Raw genomic sequence first — 27,228 nt, 5'->3', positions numbered from 1 at the left:
AAGGGTATAAGAAATATTACAGAATGTGTTAAATATTCTTGCATGAGGTTTCTTGTGGTAGATACAACAAGGAAGATAAATCCTTTGCTAAGGTTTCTCCCTAACTGATTATTAAATGCATTGTAACATGTTGTGGGTCTGTGAAATCGATAAAGAAACTTAGGAGTGGCACCCTGCTAATTAAAATCTGTAATGAAGAGCAGTGACGAAAACTCCTAGCAATTTGGTATATAGGATAAGACCAAATGATAGTGGAGCTCCATAATATGCTTAAATTTAGTGAAGGAGTGATCTTTTGCCGTGACTTCGCTGACATTGAGTTACCTGTAATATGGAGGAGTTGTCATCACAGTCAGTCACATCTGTGCACAGGATTATGAGAAGGGAGAATGGTGTTGATGTACCAACATCATCGCTAGTTTTGATTTTTTCAATTCTACTGTTCTTGACAGAATAAAGGTTGGTTACCTTTCTGTTCATGTGCAACCATATATACAAAACCTCAGACGCTGCTTCCAATCTCAGGCAGGGTTTTGGTCACACCAATACAGGTTGCCAAATGGAACAGGTTTGTGCACATTGCAGGATATGAAGGTAGTACATGCGGTGAAGAAGAAAAATTTATAAACTGCAAAGGTCCACATTTGGCAAGCTCTCAGGAATGCCTGCTTTTCAAGGAAAAAAAGGGAATATTAAAGATCTGTACTGAGCAGAAAGTGTCCTTCCCTAAGGCTTGTCAGAATACAGAAAATCCCTCAGCATGACAAATCCTGTACAACCTAGTGTTAATTTTGTACAGGCTATCTAAAATAGTGTACAAAAAGAGAAAGAATGTGCATCGTGTAAAGAACTGACTAAATCAGTAGAAGCATTGTCAGAACAAGTAAAGTCTCTCACAGCTGCAATTACAGCATTGAGCACTGGCAAGAAGGTAACTTCTGCTAGAAAGACCGACAATGTTGTACCAAATAACTCTTCAGTTGGTATACCACCAAGTAAAACTTCCACTGCACCAACAATGCAACAAACTACTAAAGTTTAAAGCTGTGTCAAACACCTTTTGTAATTGAAAAATACTACAAGGCTTTGGCGAAGTAGAAAGGTACTTTGGATGACAGATTCCAGGGCAGCTACACGATCAATAAATGATCTACCTTGGTGAATTTTTCTCAAGATACCACACTAGACAATGATTTACCATTTGTTCCATCAATTTGCACATATTACTGGTCAAAGAGATAGAAGATAACTTGAGGGGCATGACTATCTTTACCTGGTTTCAGTACTGGAATCAACAATGCTTTTGACCAAAAATTTGGAAAACCTGGTCAGAAAATATTCTATTATAGATACATAAAATCTGTCATATTGCAGTATCCAGGAGCTGTAATAAAATACTGAACCTGATTTATCATTTCCTGGAGGAATTATTCAAGGCATTACCTTAGCTCATCAAAAGTAAATGGAATGTTTAATTCATTTCACTAGTCAGTAACAAAAAATGGGACACTTTCTACCTGCAACTTATACCTCATAAACTCAGGATGATGCATAAACTCAGGCAGCAGGATGATGTAACTGAAACTGATCTAAAAGAGTAAACAAGTGTATTGGCCACATCAACTAGCACAGTGTCAAGGAAACCGTGCTTTCCAGTCCAATCAGTGATGATTGTTCTGATCCTCATGTGAAAGGTTTCTATTCTTTGATTGTAAGCTTAACCAAATTTCTAATAAAGCAAGTTACTCCAATTTATTAATGAATACTTAGATTTAAATCATGTGTCTGAACTCGATTCAGATGATTTGTCAGTACCTAACTCAAATCTGTTTTATTTACCACATCATGAATATTTTAAAAATCTAAACTAACAACAAAATTTTACATTGTTTTTTATGGTTCAACCAAAACAACGAATGGTTTTTCTCTAAATAAATATTACTTGTAGGACCAAGCTTACAAAAATGTTTTTGCGATATTATTTTTAGATTTTGAATTGATAACAACATTGTAACAAACATAACAATAATGTATAGACCTAGACGAATTCTGGTCAACACTAAAGATTGTAATTTACGAAGAATCCTTTGACATGAATCTCCAGATCAAAAATTAAAACATTATGCATTGAGAACTGTATGCATGTTAGAATAGTTAATTTAAATGATGAATTTTCCTTTGATCTACTTATTTCAAATCTAGAGGAGCAACTTCATCTTCATGATTGTTTGATTAATTAAATTTTATTCAGACTTAATGATAGTGCTACATTAGATTCATGGCCAGTCTTCTATGTGGAATGTAATTTGTTGCTAACCAAATTTCTGAAATTCAACGAATAACTTCAAATACTAAATGGCAGTACATTAAATCACAGAGTAATGCTGCTGATATCCTTTCTCACAGTTTTCTTCCTAAAGACACTTTTAAAAAATGTATTTAAAGAGTATATCTTAAGGTAATAATAGTATTTGAAAATGTGTATCCAGAAGTAAATGAAAGAAAAAATTCATCACAAATATAGGTTCAAAACTCTTTCTTTTGGTTTTCTGGCTAGTGAAACTTTATCCAAATTTTGGTGCAACAGAGTAAATTAATAGTTCAATTCAAATTTTGTTACTTATTTCCTCTTAAAAAGATCTTACTCTATAAAATTACTGCAGATGATTTTCTAGTATAACGGGATACCATTGCAGTTTTGTTTACAAGTTAGAAATTACTTGTGTATTTATTTAACAATATATTGTTTGGGGACATTCGGCTTCCAAGGCCATCTGACTTAATACCTTTAGATTATTGCATGTTAAAAAATATAGAATCTTTAGTGTATGGAGAAATATAACACTTCTCTGGATCAGTTGTATGAAGTGACATGAAATACCATGATACTCTGCAAAAAGCCATCCATCTAAATGTCTTTAAACTGAACATAATTAAAGGGATAAATTACATATTCATTAATTTCTGTAACTTTAACTTTGCAGAAGAGAATGTAAGAAGTAGAGAAGAGGATGCTTGTTTTATCCATTTTATTTTAAAATTAGTTGAACATTTAATTTTCATAATTATTTAGCTGGAGGTAATATTTTGGGTGGAGGGAAATATTTTTTGCACTTACACTGATGCCAGTAAAGTGCTAACTAGTGATTATTAAGGAAAACACTATACCAGAATTTTCACCAGCAAATTCTAACTTTGATAGAAAACCACAGTTTCCTTGTTTTCCTAGCCAGGATGTTAGTCATCAGGCCAAACTCAGTACCATAAAAAAACAGAGGGTATGCAATCAAGATATCTCCCTTGCGTGGGAAACAACCTTAAAATTAATAAAAGCAAAAATTTCAAAGGAAGTTAGAGTTTGTTTTAAATAATGAAATGGATATTTCTGAGATCTTTTTTCATTATCAACTTGTAATTTGTATTCAAAAGTTATTAAAATTATGATCTATAGACCATCTTTTCTGAATTAATACTAAGTTTGTAGATAGAATATTTTTTTCACAAAATAGCACATAGTTGCTAAACTGGGGTCATTATTTATGCTTTTGTGGTAAAATTTAACTAAATTTTTTAGAAGTAATAAGTTAAGAAAGATATTAAGAAACAGCCTTGGGTTTAATAAGAGAAATTTTATGTTTTTCATAAATAGTTCCAGAATTATCAACTAGGCTAGGATAGGAGTAAATAAAATCTCTTCAAGAACTTACCAGTAGCGAAGCATATATAAAAAATAATGTTGCAGTTTATCTGGTCAGAATAGAATAACAAAATAAGGGAAATTTATCAGTCTAGTGAGAGGAAAGAACATCTTCATTTCTACTAGGATAACTAGGTAGCCCTTATACTGAAAGAGGTGCCTGTTAATGTGTACTCTCTCATAAAAGGCTCACAGATGAATAAATCTTTTACTATAGAAACAATTTTGATAACACTTGATTCAAAATTAAAAAAACTTGATACATTGTTGTTTTTTGACAGCATTATGTCAGGAGCAAATCCTCTTTATCTAAGGCTACGAAAAATAATATAACTTAATATTGTTACTACTCAATATATGGAGGTTGGTCAACAATGAGAACTGTGTAGGGTACTTTGTTTAAATCTGATGTTATAAATTATCATACATAAAAAGGAAGTTTAGGCACCTGTTTAATCCTATTTCCCAGCTCAAATTACATAATAGCCACCAACTTTATTACTTAATTGGGTCCCAAAAATTACAGTAGTGTTTCTTTTCATTAGAAGAGCTGAAATCTGGGCGAAATCTTTCGCTTGCTATAACTTGAAAATAAAGCATTTCAAGATCTATGTTCATATGAATGTTTTCATTATTTTCACCAGTAGAACATGTCTTGAAAGTTTCTTCATAACACCTACATCATAAATACCCACGTATAATACACATTGAGAAGTGTATTTTCTAACACTCTGAATGTTCATTGTGTACTTGCCAATAAAGCGATAGGAAAATCATTCATAATAAGATCTCTACAATAATAAAGCAGTACTGATATTTTTTATGTACTTTAAAAAGAACACAGATTAGTTCTGGTACCAGATAGTTACAACTGCTACTAGATTTCCTGGAATATTTTATTAAAGCAGAATAAGTTGTACAAGAATGAATGCGTAACCCACTGAGTTAGTCTAGTGATAGCGCGTCTTCCCAAATCAGCTGATTTGGAAGTCGAGAGTTCCAGCGTTCAAGTCCTAGTAAAGACAGTTATTTTTACATGAATTTGAATACTAGATCGTGGATATCAGTGTTCTTTGGTAGTTGGGTTTCAATTAACCACACATCTCAGGAATGGTCGAATTGAGACTGTACAAGACTGCACTTCATTTACACTCATACATATCATCCTCATTCATCCTCTGAAGCATTATCTGAAAGGTAATTACCGGAGGCTAAACAGATAAAAGAAAGAATGATTGCATGCAATATGAAATGTGATAACTGTAAATAAAAAAAGACTAAGAAATTAGTGGAAATGATGCTAATAAGAAGAAATTTAGTCAAAATTAATGAAATAGGGCAAAAATAAAAAAATATTGGTTTAAGCAGAAATCTGCTTAATTATTATTTAATTTATTATTATTTACTTTAATACAAGATTTCAAGAAGTTAGATGATTACATACCAATTTGATTTATCTGTATTTAAAATTTTACTGTTTTTGTGCTTTTTTTAATACTGTGACATTAACAGGTTTTTTATCAGCTTTTACATCATATATTTACATAATATTCTGCGCTCATAAGGCTCTAATATCACAATTAAATTATCTCTTACAATCTAACAGGGAGTAGTATTATTTCTGTTATCTAATAGTGATCATCATAATGTAGAAATTGCTTGATTACATATAGTGCAATATTTTTATGTTGAAGTGATAGTTGTGATTATTTTTAAAAATGTCAAAATATAAGATTAAAATTACTAAGTATTTGTTAAGTTGCTACAAAACTAAGATGAAATTCTTCAAAATAATATGCTTAGTTTTTATGTTATGTAAGTTAATCTCTTTTAATGGTTCTATTAATACTTGTAAAGTTTGACAATGTAATAAAATATTTTTTGTTGCTTTATTAATAAGCAAACAAAAATATGGGTGGGTCAGTGCATATGTAGCTGTGTAGGTTGATTACTGGGCATTCTTTTGGGTACTTTCTTTTTCTGTGTTTCACAGAAACACAACTTCCAGAACCACCGTAAGATATTACTTCAGAGGATGAATGAGGATGATATGTATGAATGAAAATGAAGTGTATTCTTGTACAGTCTCAGGTTGACCATTCCTGAGATGTGTGGTTAATTGAAACCCAACCACTAAAGAACACTAGCATCCACAATCTAGTATTCAATTCCATATAAAATTTAGGATTTGAACCTTAGAACTACTTTGGGTATTAGTTAGTTATCTATATCTGGAAGCAAAATCTTGATCAAAGTTTTCAAAGTTATTTACTTTAACTTCTGTTCTCTGAATTCTTTAGTTAAAACCCATTCTCAGAATGTAAATAATAAATATTTTTACAAAGGCGAATTAATACCTTGTTTGGATTTTAAAAAACAATTTCATGTAAGTTGCTTTAAAGATTTCTTTTCTTTTCTATCAATTTTCACTAAAACGTACCCTCAGTGACTAAATTTAAAAAAAAACTTTCTGAGAGGGATTGTAAACTCTGTCCTATTGCAATTAAAAATGATCATAACTATTTACGTTTTTTTGTTCCTTGAAATATTTTGTTCGCATGCTCACACACACACACACACACACACACATATATATATATATATATATGTTTGTGTGTGTATATATCTATACCTGGAAGCGACATTTTTGTCAAAACAAAATTTTCAAAGTTGTTTCATACAGAAACTCTTTCAAAGTTCATTTGCTTTAACTTATGTTCTCTGAAATCTAAAGTAAAATCCATTCTCAGAATATAAATTGTAAAAAATGTTTTTGCAAAGGAGAATGAAAAACCTTTTCAAAACAAGGTTAACACTTAACATTAATTACTGCTTTGTTTTTGTTTTATTGTTAATGCATTTTCATAATTTATTACTGTAAAATAGAAAGAGTTTGTTCTTTTACAGTTACTAATATTTAATAATGATAATAAGCTTAGCTTGTCATAATTGTTAAATATTTATGTTCTTACATAAATATATTCCCATATAAACTATAATATTATCACTTAGAGCTCCTTAAAAACCGAAACAAATTTTTAAGGAAGAAAAGTAGGCTATCAGATCATTTTTTGGTGCCCATAAATATTAACAAAGTAGATCAATATTTAGAAAATAAAAACTGTTAACTCCTCCATGAATTTTTATGAATTTGCAATCTTTGCTAATGACTCGTTTAAGAATAGCAATTATTTTTAAAAAATAATACCTACCTCTACCCAAACAAACAAAACTGATTTCACAATTCAACACAATAATCCAACTTATGAAAACGGGCCATTTATTGCAATTTTTAATAATTATCAAAGCGTTTACAAAATCTTTCCACCAATTTTTGAGATACAGATTTAAGATTTTCATTTATAGAAACAATACTGATCTTTCTAAATATTTTTAAATAATGCTAATTAAAAAATTTTTTAAATATATGAATCTTCTGAATTACAATTCAGTTATTTTTTTTTTATGACTAGTATCTTTACATATTAATACAATACTGTTCCATATGATTTTATTTTAAATAATTAATATGGATTTTATAACACCAAATTTTTATTTTATAATTAATTACGTATTTTGTAATGCTGCTCTGTTCAAGATTTTTCCAAAGTTTCCTTTGATTCATCCAGGAAAATGCTGAAGCAATTCCTTTTCTTTTATCTGTGAAATAGGATAACTACCCAATCATGATGAAACCTATGTAATGTATTATTATAGAGGCTTTTTGGCTTGAACTGGAGAACTTGCTTAAAAAACTCCTCAAGAACGAGAGGGTGTTTCTGGGTGCGGATCTCAACGGACATATCGGCAAACAAAATCAAGGCGATAAAAGGTGGCATAATGGTTACGGATATGGCTTCAGAAATGAGCGGGTAAATGAGATACTTCGACTTGCGAAGGCTCATGAGTTAGCAATACTGAACACGTTCTTCAGAAAACAGCCCTGTCACCTGATCACTTACAGCAGCGGGGGTCATACGACCCAGATCGATTACCATTTGTGCACTGCCGACATGAGAAAGCTTGTGAGGGATTGTAAGGTCATCTTGGGATAGGACGTTGTGGATCAACATCGTTTGCTACTGACTGAAATGCGCCTTCTGGTTACCTCTCGAACTATAGACAAGTCGGTTAAAGTAGAAAAGATTCTATGGCAAAGACTGGGTACTGAACAGGGCGTGCAGCTTCTGACAGAATTGCAAGACTGGATTCATGATGTTGTTGAGGCAGAGGCTGAACTGGATGCTGGCGAGATGTGGCAGCCATTCCAAGATGTCTGTTTGTTGAAAGCTAAAGAACTGCTTGGAGTATCGAAAGGTCGATTGAGAAACGGAAGAGAAGCCTGGTTTTGGAAAGGCGACAATCTTTTGTCATCTTGACATCTTTTGTCAAGATGGCAGAGGCAGCCAAGAGGGCAGCATTCAGGGCGTGGTTGAAGTGTGATCCACTACTAACAATAGAAAAACAGCGGCTACGACAACAAAAAGTTGAAAAGAAGAAAGCCGCGGCAAAAGAAATAGCTAAAGCCAAAGCTGCTGCATGTCAAAAATTCTATGAAGATCACGAATCTCCGGACGACGATGGGATGATCTTTAAAGTGGCGGCACAGCGTCGAAACAATGCAAAAGCAATAACTTCACCTAAGTTTATTGAGGATGCAAATGGCAGGCTGCTTACTGACTACCACAACATAACGCAGGGATGGAGAGACTACTTTGATAATCTGTTGAACGAGGAGTTCCCACGAACCGAATACCCATCCTGTGAACCCGTCTTAGGCGAAGAAGTGGAAGACATAACCGAATTGGAGGTCGAAGCTGCACTGAAAGAAATGAAAAGAGGTAAAGCAGTTTGACCGGACGAAGTGCCCATAGAGCTGTGGAAGTCTGTTGGAGCGATCGGCATCCTCTTTCTCTGTATTTTGTTCAACAAAATTAAAAACGGAAGCTCGATGCCTGCGGCTTTTCATCAAAGCTTCCTCTTGCCGTTCTCCAAGGGCAAAGGAGACTCCAGAAAATGCGGTATTTACAGAGGTATAAAACTACTGTCGCACACTATGAAGCTTTGGGAAAGAGTCATTGACAACCGCCTGATGAAGATTGTACTGTCAAAAATTCACGTTAATCAATGTGGTTTCGTGCCTGGTAGATCAACAGTGGATGCAATTCAAGCTCTGCATATACTGGTGGAAAAGTTTAGAGACGCTGCTAGGAATTTGCATATGATATTCATAGACCTTGAGAAAGCTTTCGATCGAGTGCCACGAGATTTAATATGGACGGCATTGAGAAGTCATGGTGTTCCAGAATGATATGTTGAAATCATTGTGGACATATATCGTGATGCGACCACAAGGGTGAGATGTATGGCAGGAACATCAACATCATGTGAACATGGGAGTACACCAAGGCAGCGTGCTGAGCCCACTGCTCTTTAACAATGTTATTATTTATCTGACAACACACATCATGGATGAATTGCTGCTGAGCGTACTTTTTGCTGACAATGAAAAATCTCCCGAGTGAAAGTGTTGCGGTGCTGCAGGATGTTTTCAATTGCTGGAAATGTGCACTTGAAAGTCACGGTCTAAAGATCAGTGAATCCAAAACGGAATATATGTTCTTGCCATTTAGCGACGCACAAGCACCATCGCCTGACATTATGATCAATGGTCGAGTTATGCCGAAGTGTACAAGTTTTAAGTATCTTGGATCTATATTGAATCAAAGAGGCGGCGGTGAGCAAGATGTGAATCATCGTGGCATGGTTGAAGTGGCAGCAGATTTCGACTGTTCTTTGTGACAAGCGTATGCCTCCAAAACTTAAGGACCGAATGTATACTACAGCAGTTAGACCCGCACTTACATATGTAGCAAAGTGTTGGACACGATACGAGCAGTTTGATCGAGATCTCATGACCGCAGAGATGAAAATGTGTCGAATGTCTCTTGGTGTGACTAAGTTGGACCACATCAGAACGATCAATCAATTTAATGAAAGAATTAATAATTTTTTGTTTTAATTTTGGTTTTCTGTATTCAACTGAGATATCTGTAAAGAATCCCTCACTGAAATATCTTCATCGCCATCAAAATTAGAGCATAAAATGTTTTCCCTGCTCCATAACCCCAACACACTTTTTACTATTAGCAGATTATTTTTCAATTTAAATTTAATTCAAAAACTTCTGGAAGTAACACCTTTTAATAATAATTGATCAATGTCTGATTGGCCTTGTTTCTTGGAAATATCACTAATTGGATGTCCCTTTCATTTCCCTGAGAGTTGCACTGAAATATCCACTTCAACCTTCTTGGCATTGTCTTCTGAAGTGGTGATAATAATTTTACCCACGTCAGTGCAGTTCTGTGATACCCCATTGGCTAAGTAATTCTTCATGAACAGTAGATATTTTTTAACAAATTGCTTGTAAAGACCACCTCTTTTTCTCCAAGTACTCCAAAAACACAACTTTATCTCAGGTTTAGAAATATTACTTGCTACTTAGCTGCTATCATGTATTATTTAAAGCTGTTACTAATAGCTATAACTTGTGTCATAAAACTTCAAATATTTTAGTGAAAATGCCGCTTAACTTTTTTTCTTCTAAAAATTTGTAAACTTGGCAGTGATTGAATTATCATTTCGTCCACTTCTGTGGTTTCTTTCAATATCAAATTTATCAACTTCAAAAATAATTTGTTATGATAATAGTTGGTAAATTTACTTTAGTTGTATTCCAGGATGTATTCATTCCTTGTAGTTTCAGCTGGGTTATAAAAATCAGTAATTCGTTCAAGAAAAACCTTCTTACTTGTCTATTTTTTCAGTAGTTCATTACATATATTAAAAGTACTAATACTACCTGTGAATTAAAGTTTTAAAGCCATTTCTTAAACTGCAAACATTGCTTTCTCAACAAATACATCAGCTGGCAGTGCCAGTAAGTTTTTTAGCTTAACCGTAAGTCCTAAATCTACATATTTTCTTTAGGAGGAGCTGGACTCTCCTTAACCCTGCCAGTTTATAAGACACACTGGAGCACTAAACAGCTCATAAATTTAATAAAAAAATCTTTCATCACTTTTTCAAAACTAAAAAAAATATTTAAATATCATTAAACAAGGAAGAGTGAAGGTAGACGTTCTATACAAACTAGTCAGTGACCGTTATTAAAAAAACTGTAGTGATAGCTCAACATAATACAAACACATTCATCTCCACAGCTCAATTGCAGCTGCCCATAAAAATGATAAATAAACTCTTTCTAATATTACCTATTACTGTTTAAAATTTTGTTGCAAATTTTTCATGTGAAACTCCCCTATAATCATAAAATTTGTAAATAGACATCTTACTGTATCAAAACTACGCAAGTTCAGAAATTATTAATAGTTTTATCCCTCTTTTACTGATGATAGGATCAAAGGGTTTAAGATTGAAAATTGGTTTAAGAAAAATTGTGCACTTGCAGCAAGGTTGACTATATGGTTGCTCTTTTGTCACACTGGTAGAGCCTAGGGATTGTTAAAAAATATATAGTTTCATTTGTAAGAGAATTATACTCATAAGGTTTTTTTTTAACTGAATTCAGTATAAACTAAATAGTATATAATTTCAGTATATTTAAACAATTCTATTAATGTTTTTATATTTCAGTATTGTTAGTAATTGCTTTGATTAGTTATGAGGTTGCTGAAGATATTCCACTGGATGAAACTGTTAGAGATACTTATGTAAAATATAATACCGACAATGATAAAGACAGCAAAATTCAGAAAACTTTATCATATCATGTAGGAAGTCTTTACTTGAGCCTTGGAAATCAAATGAACTTTGAATTGAGATCAATTATTGATGGTATGTAAAAATTGTTTTATTGTAATAAATCAGTAAAAAAAAAAACAAAAACTTTGCGCCAAAATCTAGAATCAAATTACAGTGATTTGATGATTGTTTTTAAAATTCTTTTGTATTAAAATATCATATTAAATCTCCATAAAAATTTCATGAAATGAACAATTGCAACAATTTTACTTTTTCCCTGTCTAGAAAAATATGTGAAAACATAAGAATAATGCAAGCAAAGCAAAATTTAGAACTGAAATTCCATTTACTTTTAGACTTATGGCAGTTTTTGATAAGATGAACAATTTTTTAGAAAGTTCAATCTTAGTTTTTACTTACAGAATTTTTAGATTCCATATATTATTAACGAGACCCAGATAACTTCCACCTCAGACTGATCTATGTCTGAAGAACCAACATTTTTTATCGTTTGTAAGAAACTTTTATGGATGTTAATAAAATGATTGTCTGGGTTTACTGTTAATTTTTTCCACAGGAATAAAATAGAAATACTAAATGCTAGAATTATATGTCTTACATGTACTGCAAACCTGGTTGTTTTCACTTTTTGAAGAATTCATGAAAATGGCCATGAAGCAGAAAATTTAGGCTTTCTTTCCTTGCTTTTTTGCTGCAACGTTTTTCCTTATTTAATCTCCTTTCTTTCCATTTAATAAACATGTAAAATATTAAAGGTTTTTCTCTATTAAGTACTTAAGTTGTAAATATAAGAAGAAAATAAGAGGTGACCAATATCTAAGTGTATGGAACATGTAGAAACTATTAAGCCAAAATTTTGACTAAATTCTTCTGTATGGCTGGCTGTCTTTCAAAATTCATTAAAGATATAGAATTACTATGTAAAAAACAAGTGTTTACTGCAAAATACTAACAACTTTTGTCCTTTCCACCTAAAAGTAGTAATCAATCTCAAATATATGATTTTCTCTGACAATCTTCTGAAAATATTTTTATTTAAACAGTAAGTAAAACTCAATCACTCAGTTACATATTTCTTAGTATTTCAGTTTGTAATTTTATGTAAAAACAGGGTGGGGAAGAAAAAACAAAGTACAGAAGGAACTCACTGACAATATATGAATTTAATTCATGATTAAGTGAATAAAATTAAAATGTTTGATTTGATATCTACAATGAACCAAGTTTTAAAAGTTAAAAAGTTTTTAAAATTGACTCAAGTATATATTTTAAAAAAGAATTATGGTTATTCAGGGGTGGGAAATTAGGAGGTCCAGCTTTACCCAAAAGGTACTTAAATCATTAGATTTCTGCTAGCTACCTTTATTCCTGATGTTACTGTGTAGGTCTCTATCCCCTTCAAATTGCATATCTGCAATTTGTATCTCACACCAAATTCTGAGTTCAATCCTCTAGAACTGTCAAATCTCCTCTCGCAAATTCCATCACCATCATTAATAGTATGAAACTTCAACTCCCACCATGTTTCCTGGGCTCATCCTTCTGCTCCTGTCAAGTAAACAGAGTGAGACAAGACTTGGACCTTTGTCAACTAATTGATGGATCACACACATTCGTATCCTTATCATCTGGAACATTGTCCAACATCGACCTCTCGTCGTATGCTCGCCGAGTTTACTTCCTCATCTTAATTGGTCTGTTTGTGATGACTTTCATAGCAGTGATCACAGACCCGTGAGAAAAAGGCCACGGAGATGGATTGTTAAAAAGGCGGATTGGAACGGTTATAAAGCCTTGCCATTACAGTATGGCGGTGGCACGGCCGTCCTTGATCAACTTTCCTCTTTTACTTGAGAATGCTAATAGATATATCCCATAAACATTCGTAAGTATGTGTATTAAGTGCCACCTTGTTTTCTGCAGCCATCAACGGTATTACTAAATGTACGTAGACACCTGTTTTGTTTTCTTTATTTGTTGATGATTTTGCTACAAACATTGCATCCCATTCAACAGCCACAGTGGAAAGACTACTACAGAACACTGCTGTATCTCTCCATGAAACTTAGTCCGTTACCGGCTTTACATTTTCACCTGAGATAACAAAATGTATAGTCTTTTCTTGCCTACAGGACCCCTTTATTCCGCAAGTCTTTCTCGGTGAAGAGCTAATTGCTATCTCTCCTGATGTCAGATTTTTAGGTTTATTTCTTGATAGCCACCTTACATGAGTCAAACACATCAAAGAATTTTTAAAAAATGTTCCAAACTTTTGGATATGCTACGAATCCTCCTTTGCAATATATAGGGGTGTTGATCGGTCATGTATGTCGCGTTTTTACTATTCTTTAGTTCGTTCCTGTTTGGATTACAGTTGTGTCTGCATCTGACTTTATTAGCTATGTAAAACATATTCATCACACAAAGTGGCAGGATGACTGGATGGCTACAGTAGATAACAAATAAAAGATTCTGCACAGCCATGGAATTCCTCATATAGGAAAATTTGTTGTGAGAAAGTGGTCCTCTGCCGATTACGGATAGGACATACGAGAGCTACTCGCAGGTATCTGATGTGAGCACTAAACACACCAGTATGCACACATTATGATGCCGCTTGACTGTGCGCCACATCCTTGTGGATTGCGTGCTTTATGCATCCATGCGTCGCAAATTTAAATTGCCTAGGAACATTCATTGAATCCTGGCTTAGATTTGTTATTTCTTGATTGTCCTTGGATCATTTCACTTTTTTCACAACCAAATTTTTAAATAGTAATCACCAATGTAAATATTAAAACATCATAATGAATGAAACTTTATTACTGAATTAAAATCATTTTTGGTTTGTTTATTTTCTATTCTTAATTGAAGTACTCTATAAATAAAAATGATGTTGTTTCCCCTTACAAGTGTTTAATGTTACACCTTCATGGTTCTATAACAACTGGTACATCTAAGTAGTTTCAGAAATTGAAGAGTATGAAATAAGAACAACTTTTTCAACACCTGAGAGCACAAATATGTTTAACAAGCTTGTTCTCTTTTGTCAACTAGATTCCAAAAGTTAAAATTGCATACCATTTACAGCTAATATAATTTAATTGATAATGATCATCATAGTTAAAGCTCTTAAAAACATCAAGACTTATAATTTCATTCAATATAAAAATTGTTATACATACACAAATGTTATTTCATAAAAAAAATTATGTATAGTTATTTTTTAGATACTTCTGTTGCATTTTTATTTAAAAAATAATTTTTTTAATTAGTTTTTATAATTTTTAAACAAATATTCCTTTGTTACTTTAATTAATTCATTCATACAGTTTATGTGAGATATTGTGTGATTGACAGAAATTAAAGAATAAATTCAAAATAATCTTGTGAAGGAAATAATGTAAGGGAACAGTAAAATATGTTAAAGAATACTTGATTGGAATCAGTATCCTTTATGTCAGTCAGTTCCTTAATTAGATCATTCAAAATTACTCTGCTATCTCAACTAGTTAGAATAATTAATCTCTTTCCATTTCTTCCATGATTATAAAACAGGCTGCAATATTCTGTCACATCTGTTAAATATTTGGAATTTCTTATTATAATTGTTTTAAAATAGTACTTTTGGGAAGTACTTTCATCAAGAGTTATTTGTAGAGTTTTCTTACAATCTTGCAAAAATTTCACTTCAAATTAATGAGAAAAATTTGAATTTTCTGGAATTTTTATACGCTCCCTTACAAAGGAAATTTTAAGGGCCGAGGGAAAATATCAAATAACTGAAAAATTTGAGTTGTATGTAAATATTAATTTTTCAGTCAAACTGAGCTGATTATTTTATATAACATTTTTAAGAACTCATGTCATAATGCTTTCAGTTCTTTTGTTGTGACTTTCAATAACTTATGCAGTTTCTCATTATGGTATCAGCTAATGTTATTGGTTTTTAAGTTAAGACGGAACATGCTAAGAATGTGGTTGAAAATTGTATTAAATTTTATATGGCGTCAACTGATTTAGTAAATCATTATGTTTTTACTATGTGAGAAATATCAACTAAGTAACCGAAGACTGCTGCAAAAGTAATTATAAATATTATGAATTTTCTAATCATTAAGAAGTGTATTTTGAGTCTTAACTACATGCAATATTTTACGCAATGTATACATCTATAATTTGAAAAATATAGAACCTAAAAAGCTAAATTTTTACATACTTAACTAAAGTAAGACTTAGATGTCTGGAATCACATTCAAAAACTGTAAAAATTGTGTTTTGTTTCCATTGATTTATATTTAATAAAAATTAAAACTATATATTTAAATAAATAAAATATGGTGCAATTTTGAAAAAAGAATTCATTAATAATCTGTTCTCCTTTGCATGAATTTTAAGATGTAGAAAAGTATTCCTGAAAATTATTTTATTTGTTAGTACTTTCCCAGCTGTGTGTATATACATATATATATAGATAGATAGATAGTAGCATAGATATAAAGGGAAAGTACACCAATCAACCAAAATTTTGTATTAGGGTTTTCACAAATGTTGTTGTTTCAAGACCCTCTTAATCCAAAAATCATAAAAAGTATAGAAATTTGTAGGTGTATGTACACATGTACATACATACATATTGACAGTATTTGGAAATATTGACAGTCTGGAAATTGGCAATATTTTACCAACATTTCCAGACTAACTCAATATAAATTTTTTGAAAAGGCTCAAAATATTTCTTTGCACAAAATTGAAAAGGACAGGAGTAGATTTTGTCAATTTTAATTTTTTACTTTTGTATTGTGAGTGAAGAAAATTGAGCTTTAGTATGATGAAAGTACTTATTAATTTATTTAAAACTCCAAAGCTTTAAGTCAATCAGCTTTAGGTGATATTATTTTTAAACAATTTTTTCATTATATCTCAAAAACCCATTTATCAAAAAAGTTGAAATTTTTCACAAATAATTGGGTATATATATATATATAGCCTGATTTTCGATCCCATCAGACAAGAAGGTATCATTGTACACATATATTTTTTTGGAACTATAATTATTAGAGTTTACAAAAAAATATAGAATAATATAGTGCCTTGTTGATTAACATTGCAATCAAATTGAGCTAACTTATTGAAGTAAATAATTATTCCAATAAATACAATCCCAATCACCAAAAACAAGGAGGCTGAATGGGACCAGTAATTAAAATACCAACTTTTTTAAACTTTTTCAAAACTGAAAATACAACTGTATCTAGTTCTAGCCATCTAGTATTTAGCCAATATGGGAACTTTTTCAAAAAAGGACTTCCATAGGCCCCGACTTAGGAAATAAAAAAGTCTTTGGAATTTTTTATAATACCTGATACCTTATCTGTTTTACAGATTGTGGATGTTATTAAAAATTTTATGTTATTGGTAAAATTTTTTTTATTAAAAAATTTTAATTTTTTTTTAGCAGTTATACTGTAAATCTATACTATTGTATAAAGAAAAAGGGTTTTTTTTGTTCGAGATAAACAAAAAACTACCCGATAAATCGCAACGAAAGATTTACCCATGTTTTTTTGGTATAACTGAGAAGGTTTATAAATATATTTGATCTCGAAAAAATATGAAAATAAACAATAAAAAAAACACCTTAAAAAGATAATGCTTCACTGCCTCCATACGTAGTTTGTTGACTCTCCAGTAGGCGGCGGAAATGTTGCGCTCAGGCAACAACTCTTTACGTAGTATACTTTCTTTTTCCTTTTAGCCTCCGGTAACTACCGTTTAGATAATACTTCAGAGGATGATATGTATGAGTGTAAATGAAGTGTAGTCTTGTACATTCTCAGTTCGACCATTCCTGAGGTGTGTGGCTAATTAAAACCCAACCACCAAAGAACACCGGTATCCACGATCTAGTATTCAAATCCGTGTAAAAGTAGCTGACTTTACTAGGACTTGAACGCTAGAACTATCGACTTCCAAATCAGCTGATTTGGGAAGATGCGTTCACCACTAGACCAACCCGGTGGGTTTTTACGTAGTATACTGGTTCTCCTTTAGGTGACGGACATGTTGTAACAAATTCGGTTTACTTAATCACAAGAGCGTAAGCTGCCGATAATTAATTACTGAATATCAGACAATTTTAATTCGTTTGTTTGATATATGTATAGTAGTTAGATTGTTCAAATTTATTTATTTATCTATTTATTTTGGTGGTATTTATTGAGTTCTTTTTCTTAAATAATGCCGAAACAGAAGAGATGTAATACTGGTAGAAAATCTACTAGATGCAAGGCGAATGTCTAAATATCGCGTTTACATGAGACTGGAAGAACATGAGGATCTATTTTACGATGCTATAAAAAAGTTTAAAGTGGAAAGCCACTTTAAACTTCAGATCTGCTTTTGAATATGATCCTCATTTGGATTATATTAATAGTAAATATTTACAAATTGTTGCATTGATTAAAATATGCTGTTATTGTTTTGCAAAAAAATGTGGAAAGATGAAGCATCTAGCATGTGTTGTTCTGGTGAGAAAGTTTTACTACCTACACTTAATGAGCTACCAGAACTAATCAACAGTTTAGTTTTTTAGGATCTCATCCTTTCTCAAAACATTTTCTCGATAATGTTGGAAAATACAACACTTTATTTCAGATGACTTCTTTCGATGCTAAACAAATTGTAGAAGGGAATTTTATGCCTACGTTAAAAATTCAAGGTAATTTGACCATTGCACAGGAAGTTTATTGCCAGCATCTGGGATTGATCACCAAGTTTTATAAATTTATTTCCTTTCTGTTGCTGATCGAAATTCTCTTCGTACTAATATTGTTCCAAACCTGAACAAAGAACTAATAACAGCAATTCGCCAAGTTTTGCTGGAACATAATAATTTGATCAGAGAGTTTAAATGCAATATTGACAACACACCTTTGGGTAACGGGGAAGATTTTAAATTAATAATTTATGCTGATCATGTATATGTATGTATGATTCATGCTGTTAATCATAGCATAGAGGTAGCTATAATGCTTCAACTACTAATGAAGTTGCTGTTTTACTGGTTGATGAAAATAAAGAAAGGACTTAGAGATATAATCTTACGTTGTCGTGACGGTCAAATGCAACGTGTGTTTGAGCTTCATCGCTTATATGATCCTTTACAATATCCACTTATGTTTATGAAGGGTGAAGATGGTTATTATCTAACTACTCCGCTAAACAATAATGAACAAAATAAAATAGTTTCCGGCACGCAATTTTATGCTTATCAACTTATGGTTCAAGATAACAGTGACAATTTTTTACATTATTACAAAAACTTATTTAATCAATATTGTGTTGACATGATGGCCAAAATGATCACTGAAAGATTAGCCTTTATTCGTAGTAACGCAAAAAAATTAGTTGCTGATGATTACATTCATCTTCGATATACTATGCAACCAGACACCAGTGTTAATGCTAACAACATGGGTCAAAGTTTCATACTTCCTCATCTTTCACTTGTTCACCACGGTAAATGCATGAGAAATCTCAAGATTCTATGACATACGTGCGTAAACATGGGCGTCCAGATTTATTTATAACTTTTACGTTCAATCCTGAATGGCCAGAAATAAAAAACGAATTATTCACTGGTCAAACATCTACTGATAAACACGGTATTATATTCAGAGTTTTCTATTTGAAAATGAAAAAAACTCCTAGACTTATTAACAAAAAAGAAATATTTGGTTCGGTCAACCGCTATGCGTTAAGTGTCGAGTGGCAAAAACGAGGCTAAGTAAGCCTCGACTAAAGCCTCGACTAAACGAGGCTTTAGTCGTAACTAAAATACGACCTGACAAAATTGATCTTATCATATCTGCTGAACTCCCTGATAAAAATGTTGACCAATTATATGGCATTGTAAACATATCTGTCATAGACCATATGGTAATATAAATAGATCCTCACCATGCATGATAAATGGAAAATGTTCAAAAAAGTATCCTAAAATGTACATTTGCAACACTGAAACTGCAGATGACGGTTACCCGACTTATAGCAGCAGAAGTCCAGAGAACGGAGGTTATATGCCAGCTTTAAACATGCAAGATGACATAATTCGTATTGATAATAAATGGATCGTCCCGCATTGTCCACTATTGTCACGTTGCTTTAACGCCCACATAAATGTTGAATTTTGCGACTCCGTGAAAGCGATTCGATATATCTACAAATATATTTCCAAAGGTTCAGATCAAGCAACTTTTTCGACTGAAAATCAAAGAGATAAATTGAATCAGAACATTAATGGTAGATATATATGTACATCTAAGGTCGACTGGCGATTTTTTGACTTTCCAATACATCTTCGTTACTGTTCACTTAGCGGTTTACTTAGAAAACAAAGTATTTATTTAACTGAACAAAATCTACGAGTCCTTGAATCCACAGAAAACCACACTTATTGCTTTTTTTGAGCTGTCCGATGACTTCGCTAAGACAATGTTTTAACCTGAAGTCCCTAGATACTATACTATAATAATAATGTTGCTATAATAATACCAAGTTTAACAGAAGAAAGCGCGATACTGACATCGAAGGATTTTCTGTAATCAAAAAGGATACTGCTCTGGGTAGAGTATACACAATTCATCCAAACCAAAGTGAATGGTTTCATCTGTGTATGTTATTGCATAATAAAGGAAATACATTTTTTTATTACTTGAAAACTGTTGATGATGTGCTACACCAAACATAAAAAGCTGCTTGCGCTGCACTAGGCTTATTGGACAATGATAATCACTGGAAAGACACGCTTGCTGATGCTCCTGTCGGTCAGTCTTCGCTTTAATTGAGAGAATTGTTTGCAATTATATTAATTTTTTGTCATACTGCCTACCCGAACATATTGAGGGAAACGTCCAAAAAGATTTTTGTAAAGATATTTCATATCAAATCCGACGTCAAACCAATAACGTTGAGATTACAATTTCTGATAAAATATTGAATAGAGGTCTCATTGAGATTGAAGATATTGTCGTTACGTTAAGTAAGAAATATCAATGCGATTCGGTTTACCAACACCAACACGTGATAATCAAGAAGCTATTAATGCTTATGATACAATGTTGAGACTCTCCTTCGATGTCGATGAACAGAAAGAATTTGTAAATATTAATCTTCCTAAATTAGAACCAGATCAACGTCAGGCGTTTGATAACATAAATGACAGCGTTGCTAGCAACAACCCAAAGATTTTTTCTTAGATGCTCCTGGAGACACTGGAAAAACTTTCTTAATCAGTTTGCTTCTTGCTCAAGTTAGCTCAACTAAAATCGATGCAATCGGTGTAGCATCATCAGGAGTAGTTGCTACACTTATAAATGGTAGGAGAACTGCACATTCCACTTTTAAGTTACTGTTAAATGTTGCATGTGGGCAAGAATCTGTTTGTTCTACTCGTAAACATGTCCACTTGGACAAATTTTGCAAGATGCTAAACTTATAGTGCGGAATGAATACACAATGAGTCATCGAGCTCACATTGAAGCCATTAATTGAACCCTTCGAGATATTAGATCATGCGGTAAATTAATGGGTGGTATAATTTTCGTGTTTGCTGGAGACTTTCGGCAAACACTGACTATAATCGCGAGAGGAACTAGGGCTGCCGTTGTTCAGATATGCCTCAAATTATCACCCTTATGGAACTGTCCTCACTATTAACTTGAGAACTAATATGAGAGTTCATCTTGGGGTTGGCAATGCTAACTTTCACTTACAACAACTAAACATTGGAAATGAGACTCTTCCTCACAATGATGATAACATTTCTTTCGATGAAAATATTGGTACCGTTGTGCACACAATGGATTTAATTTCATTTCCAATATTTATCCAAAAATTAGTAAAGTTTTTACAATAACCGTACGAGTGGCTTTGCAAAAGATCTATAATAACTCCTCGAAATATTTCTGCATTTGGAATTAATGATATGATTTTAGAAAAAGTTGAAGGGCAAAGCAAGGAATATCGACCTGTAGATTTTATAATCAATACTGAAGATGTAGTCCACTATCCTTCAGAATTTTTTAATTCTCTTAATCCTGCAGGTTTTCAAGCTCGTAGTATCAGGGTGATGTGAATAAACTATACTGAATACTGATCAGTAATTACTTATTAAGAAATGTAATTAATTACTCAGAAAAGTATTTTCTTAAAATTTAATGAATAAACATTTTCTATTTCTTATAAGTAATTACTTTTAGTTTTAAGAATTTGCGTGTAGTTTACTTTAAGTAGAAGTATTTATTTCTCTTAAGAAACTGCTTTTCTTTAAGAAATTGCTGACCGTGCCTAGATATCAAACATAAATCTGCATGTTTAAAGTTGTTCTTACAAAAATGGAAAGAGCCTGATGATTCATGTCCGACCATGATGATGATGTCTTTCCGTTAAAGTTAATCATCTCAGTATATCACGTATTAACCCACCGGGTTGGTCAAGTGGTGAACGCGTCTTTTCAAATCAGCTGATTTGGAAGTCGAGGGTTCCGGTGTTCAAGTCCTAGTAAAGGCAATTAGTTACTTTTATAGGGATTTGAATACTAGATCGTGGATACTGGTGTTCTTTGGTGGTTGGGTTTCAATGAACCACACATCTCAGAAATGTTCGAACTGAAACTGTACAAGATTACACTTCGTTTACACTCATACATATCATCCTCATTCATGCTCTGAAGCAATACCTGATGGTGATTCCCTGAGGCTAAACAGGAAAAATGTATATCACGTATTCCTTGCTAGTCAACTCTACTTTTCAACTGGACTGTTAAACATGTTATCAAGAGAAGAAGAAAAAAAATTTATCACCGGTTTCAGACGATACCAGCAATGTGGCTGATGGTAGGGCAAATTTAGTAAATGTATTAAGAAATCATAAAGTTGTTTTAAAAAAGTCTTTGGCCTTTAAATTTATATACGCTAACGAAAAAGCATGGACAAAAATTTTGAAAGAATTTGAACAAAGTACGGGAAAGAAATTGTCACTGAAAAAAAAAAAGAAAATGCATGAAATTAAAAAGAACACATAAAAACAGAAAACAGGCAACAAGGCGATAAAATTATTAAATTGGAAGAAGGATTTGTTGAACCTCCTAGAAGAATATGAAAATTCCAATTTTATACTAGTTCCAGGGGCTGTAAGTGCTGGAGCCGAAGATGGTAAAGATAAACATACTCCAGAAGAATGTGAAATACTGGTACTTTCTGTAACTGATGCGAATAATCGTAATGCCAAGCCGACTTTGTAATGAAAAACAGGTGACATTGATGAAACGGCTCCTTTGTCAAATAGCGAATTACAGAGAATTGTTCTCAATGAACAATTACAACTCAAATGAAACGAGAAGTTGAAATGAAAAGAAAAGAAAAAAATTACCGAGAGAATTACTGGAGTACAAAAAATTGTAAAAAGAAGCGGAAACGTCAAGGAAACTGACACCACTTCGTTTGCATCTTCCAATGAGCAAATTAATGACCAATTCAACGTATCTTATTTCAATATGCGGTATTTTCCCAAACGTGTTTTGTAACTAAATTCGTTTTCTTTTATCCCATCCTGTCGTAATGAAAAAAAATACAAAGAAATAAATTAATAAATAAAAAACAAACAAAAAAAAACATCCAAGTTTAATGGTCTTCATACATGTGAGGCATATACGTAGACGTACATACGTATGTATGAATACGTAGGTACATACATATGAACAAAGATTTTAGCCTACGTAGGTAGATAGCTTCTACCAGTCTATGCATTCATGTGAGCCTATACGTATGTAATAATTATTTATTTACTTTTTATTAACAATATTTTTTTTAAATTTATTTTCCTACAATTTTTTTAGACACAACTACATTCTTAAATTGTAACATTAATTATTTATTTTAATCAAATCAAAAGGATAAATTTATATACACGGGACAAAAGGATTAAAAATTATGATTTTTATTTCAATTATTAATTAACTCCAAGTATACTCATTACTTCGGCACTTTCTGTTTTCCTCTTCTTTTTATGTCTATCAAACTCTTCCTCTACTTCATCATTTTCCAAAATTTCTTCATCACCAGTATGAATTCCTTCATCTGCTATTTCGTATACTTTATTCCTCAGTTTTCCAAAATTGTGTAAAATGGTGTAAGCAAGAAAAAGTTTTGGAACTTTTTCTAATTTTACTCAAACCAGGTTTTCCAACAACGGGAGCCGCTGCTTCATTTACCTGAAAACTCTCTCAGCAATTGCTCTTTCTTTGCTTAGTTGTTTTTCATTACTTCATTAGTTGTTTTTCATTGAGTTTTTTCTTTCGTTACTATCAGGATTTCTAAATGGTGTAAGCAGAACATAACCACTATCTCCCAGAAGACAACAACTCCATTAAATTTTGTCATTACCTCCAGTGTTTTAATGCGTCTCTAAATACGACTCTCATGGGTACTGACTAGCCATGAAGCATCAGCACTGGTGGTTACCTTCTCAAGTGCATCAGAAGTTACCTGCACATTAACACTCACATAAACCTTACGATTGATATAAATCACCAAACCGCGCCGGTTTTTTAATTTCAATATGTGTGCAATCTACAGCACCTAGCACACAAGACATTTTAAACCTCGAACTCCATAAAATTTGCCTTCATTAACCTCCTGTGCATTTTGCGGGAAATAAATCCAGTCATTTGTTTTTGATGATATTTTGTCCAAAATATAATCGACTGTCGCCTGGTGAACACTAAAATCTTCTCCCATTACAGTCTGAAAGCCTGGCTTTGCAAGATATTGAAGAAATTTCCATTTTCTACTTTGATGATAATGCTCTTCCCCTTTTCTCGTTTATTTCGTCCGTTAGGAAACTGTCACATAAACGTTTAACTGATACTTCTTCAAAACGAAGTAACTCTATACAACAACCTGGACTGTTATACCGTCTCTTTTTGTAATTTTTTCTATCACGAACATTGATAAATACAGCCATAACTGATTATAAGGTTGGTCTCAAGGTACCTTAAAAATCAATAAGTAATTTCTTACAAAAATAAGTATTTTGTCCCTTTTATTCACATCCTTTTAAGAAATTACTTATGTAAGATCAGTATTTGTGTGTAGTTATCAGCAATTACTTATAAAGAAAATAAATACCTAATAAGATAAAAGTATACCAATTTCTGATATTTTATTCTCACATTCATAAGATCTTAAAAAACAGTCAAGAAAAGTAATTACTGATTTTTATTCACATCACCCTCAATCTTAAAATGGGAGTTTCGATTACTTTACTATGAAACTTTAACCCTCCAAGGTTATGTTACGACACGAGGTTGCAAATCAAAACTATGCAAAATCACATCACTGAGGCTACTATTTTGACAGGTCCAGCTGCAGGAGAGATTGCTCTTATTCCCTGCATCCCAACAGACTTAGCATTTCGCTTCAAGAGACTGCAATATTTTTATTGCAGTCTAGTATTTTTATAGTTTTTTAAAAACACTTGGTTCACAGTTTGTCCTGGAGGAACAAATTCTTTATGCACGATACCCCTACTGTCAAAAAAGCAAATCAGCATGGTTTTGATCTTTGACTTGCTCATTCGACATTTTTTCGGTCGAGGAGATGACGGAGTGTACCACTCTTCGCTTTGCCGCTTTGTTTCAGGATCGTACTCAAATATCCAGGATTCATCACCTGTGATCACACGATAGAAGAGTTTTTGGTCATTGTCAATCCTCTCAAGAAGATCAACGCACACGTTTCTTGATTGTCCTTCTGTTCCGTTGTGAGGTTTTTCGGCACAAATTTCGCATAAACCTTTCGCATGTCCAGATCGTCTGTCAAAATTTGATGTACGGTAAAAGTGTTTAAATTTAACTGTTCACTCATCATCCTTATTGTTAAACGACGGTCTGATCTCACAAGAACCCTCACACGCTCAACGTTTTCGTCAGATTTTGAAGTTGATGGTCTCCCTGAGCGAGGTTTTCTTCAACGTGTTCTCGGCCTACCAAAAAGGTTTTGTGCCAGCCGAAAACGTATGCTCTTGATAAGCAATGTTCTCCATAGGCCTGTTTCAACTTTTCAAAGGTCACACTCGCGGATTCCCCAAGTTTAACACAAAACTTGATTGCACAACGTAGCTCTAAATTCCGATGCTCCATTTTCGTATCACACAACAAAAACACAACTTCAGTGATGGCGCTGTCAAAAATAATGTGTTGGCTGAACGGAGTTGAAACTCGTACTGAGCATGTGGAAGAGATGAACAAACCGGTCTAGCACAGACCGGTGGACACAGCGTTGCCAGATTGCTCGCAATGTTACCAATCCATTACTTTTCTCAATCCCGTACTATTACACTAGGGGTGTTCAGTCTCTCAATAATTATATCAAGTTTGGAGAAGTTGGCATTTAAGCTTCTTATATTAACATACAAAATTGAGTTATCATTATTATTTAATTTTTTATTGAAAAATCAATTTCATCTTCAAAATCAATTTCTCTTTGATTATTTCACTAAAGTCAACATAATTTCTTAATTAGTTAAGAAATTAAATTAATTAAAGTCTTAAAACCAAATAACTTCTTTCATAATATTCTTCTGCTTGACTAGTACTCTCTTCATTCATGCAATTAATAATAAGCTCATTGCTACTTTTTAACATCAATTTCTTCATTTAAGTAGTTTTTTCCATAGTTAGAAAATGTCTCACTTATTCCTTCATGTTTTTATTACAGTTCATCTTAATCATCTTTACCTTTGTACTAAGTATTCGTTTTGTTGAGGGTTAGGATTCATAATTGCTCAGAATATGACAACTTGAAGTTATTATTGCTTGAATATTCTCTTACAATTTGTTCTTTTGGAATTGCATTTTTGTCTTGAAATTCCACATTAAGCTGTTTCAACAGTCCATTTTCTACCCCCAGAGCATCGAACTCTGAACCATCTACAATCATAGTCTGATTTGCTAGGTGTACTGTTCTTGGTTTCATAAGCTGTTTCCTTCAATATTTCTTCTTTTACCTGTTCCTTCTGTCTCATCTTCTATCTGTTCAATTATTATTCTAGCCATTTCGTTTGTGCAACATCATTGAAATTTGAAATCATATTCATCTTCTTATGTTCTGGACATACCACTAGCATCTCACTATTGAATTTCACATTTTCTAATTTTTCAAATTCTTTCTGTTAAACACATTTTTACAAATTAAGCACATCATTACCGCCATCCTTTGATTAAGTATGATATCATAATAACTGATAGAAAACTGTAAACTAAAAAAAACCTAACCTAACCTAACCTAACCTAACTACCAATTATTAACCAAAAAGTGTGCTTCCACACAGATGCTCCACTCAAAATGTCATTCAGCCGATGTTCTTATTATTTCATTATAATAGTCAGGTCTTATAAATTAATATTACAAAAGCGCTACTCAATAATGTATGAGTAATTAGTATTATTATTCAACTAGTAACTCTTTAGTACAATATTAAAAAATATGAAAAGCAATGATAAATAAATGCTATCAAGCAATGAATAAAATGAATTACTATTAAAATTTATCAAACTTTAATTAAATTTAAGATAAGTAAAATATTAGCGCCTCAGTTATCCAATCTACAGAACTAAAAAACCAGACTACAGTTATAACTTAATAGTGTCATTGTATAACTAATCTAGTTTGAAAAAAATA

General features: G+C 32.5%; 1 protein-coding gene across 1 annotated transcript in view; it reads left to right on the top strand.

Annotated features, from left to right (window-relative positions):
* Nucleotides 1-5,333: 5,333 nt before the first annotated feature.
* LOC142318202 (myogenesis-regulating glycosidase-like) overlaps nt 5,334-27,228 on the top strand; it is a 56,194-nt gene continuing 34,299 nt past the window's right edge. The window contains exons 1-2 of the mRNA XM_075354762.1: nt 5,334-5,512; nt 11,357-11,557. Of these exons, the coding sequence (XP_075210877.1) occupies nt 5,416-5,512; nt 11,357-11,557 (298 nt within the window). The 5' untranslated portion in view covers nt 5,334-5,415. The remainder of the gene's footprint in view (nt 5,513-11,356; nt 11,558-27,228) is intronic.

This window comes from Lycorma delicatula, chromosome 1, assembly GCF_047948215.1.
Source record: "Lycorma delicatula isolate Av1 chromosome 1, ASM4794821v1, whole genome shotgun sequence".
Classification (NCBI taxonomy): domain Eukaryota; kingdom Metazoa; phylum Arthropoda; class Insecta; order Hemiptera; family Fulgoridae; genus Lycorma; species Lycorma delicatula.
This window is presented reverse-complemented; position numbering and strand designations above follow the sequence as displayed.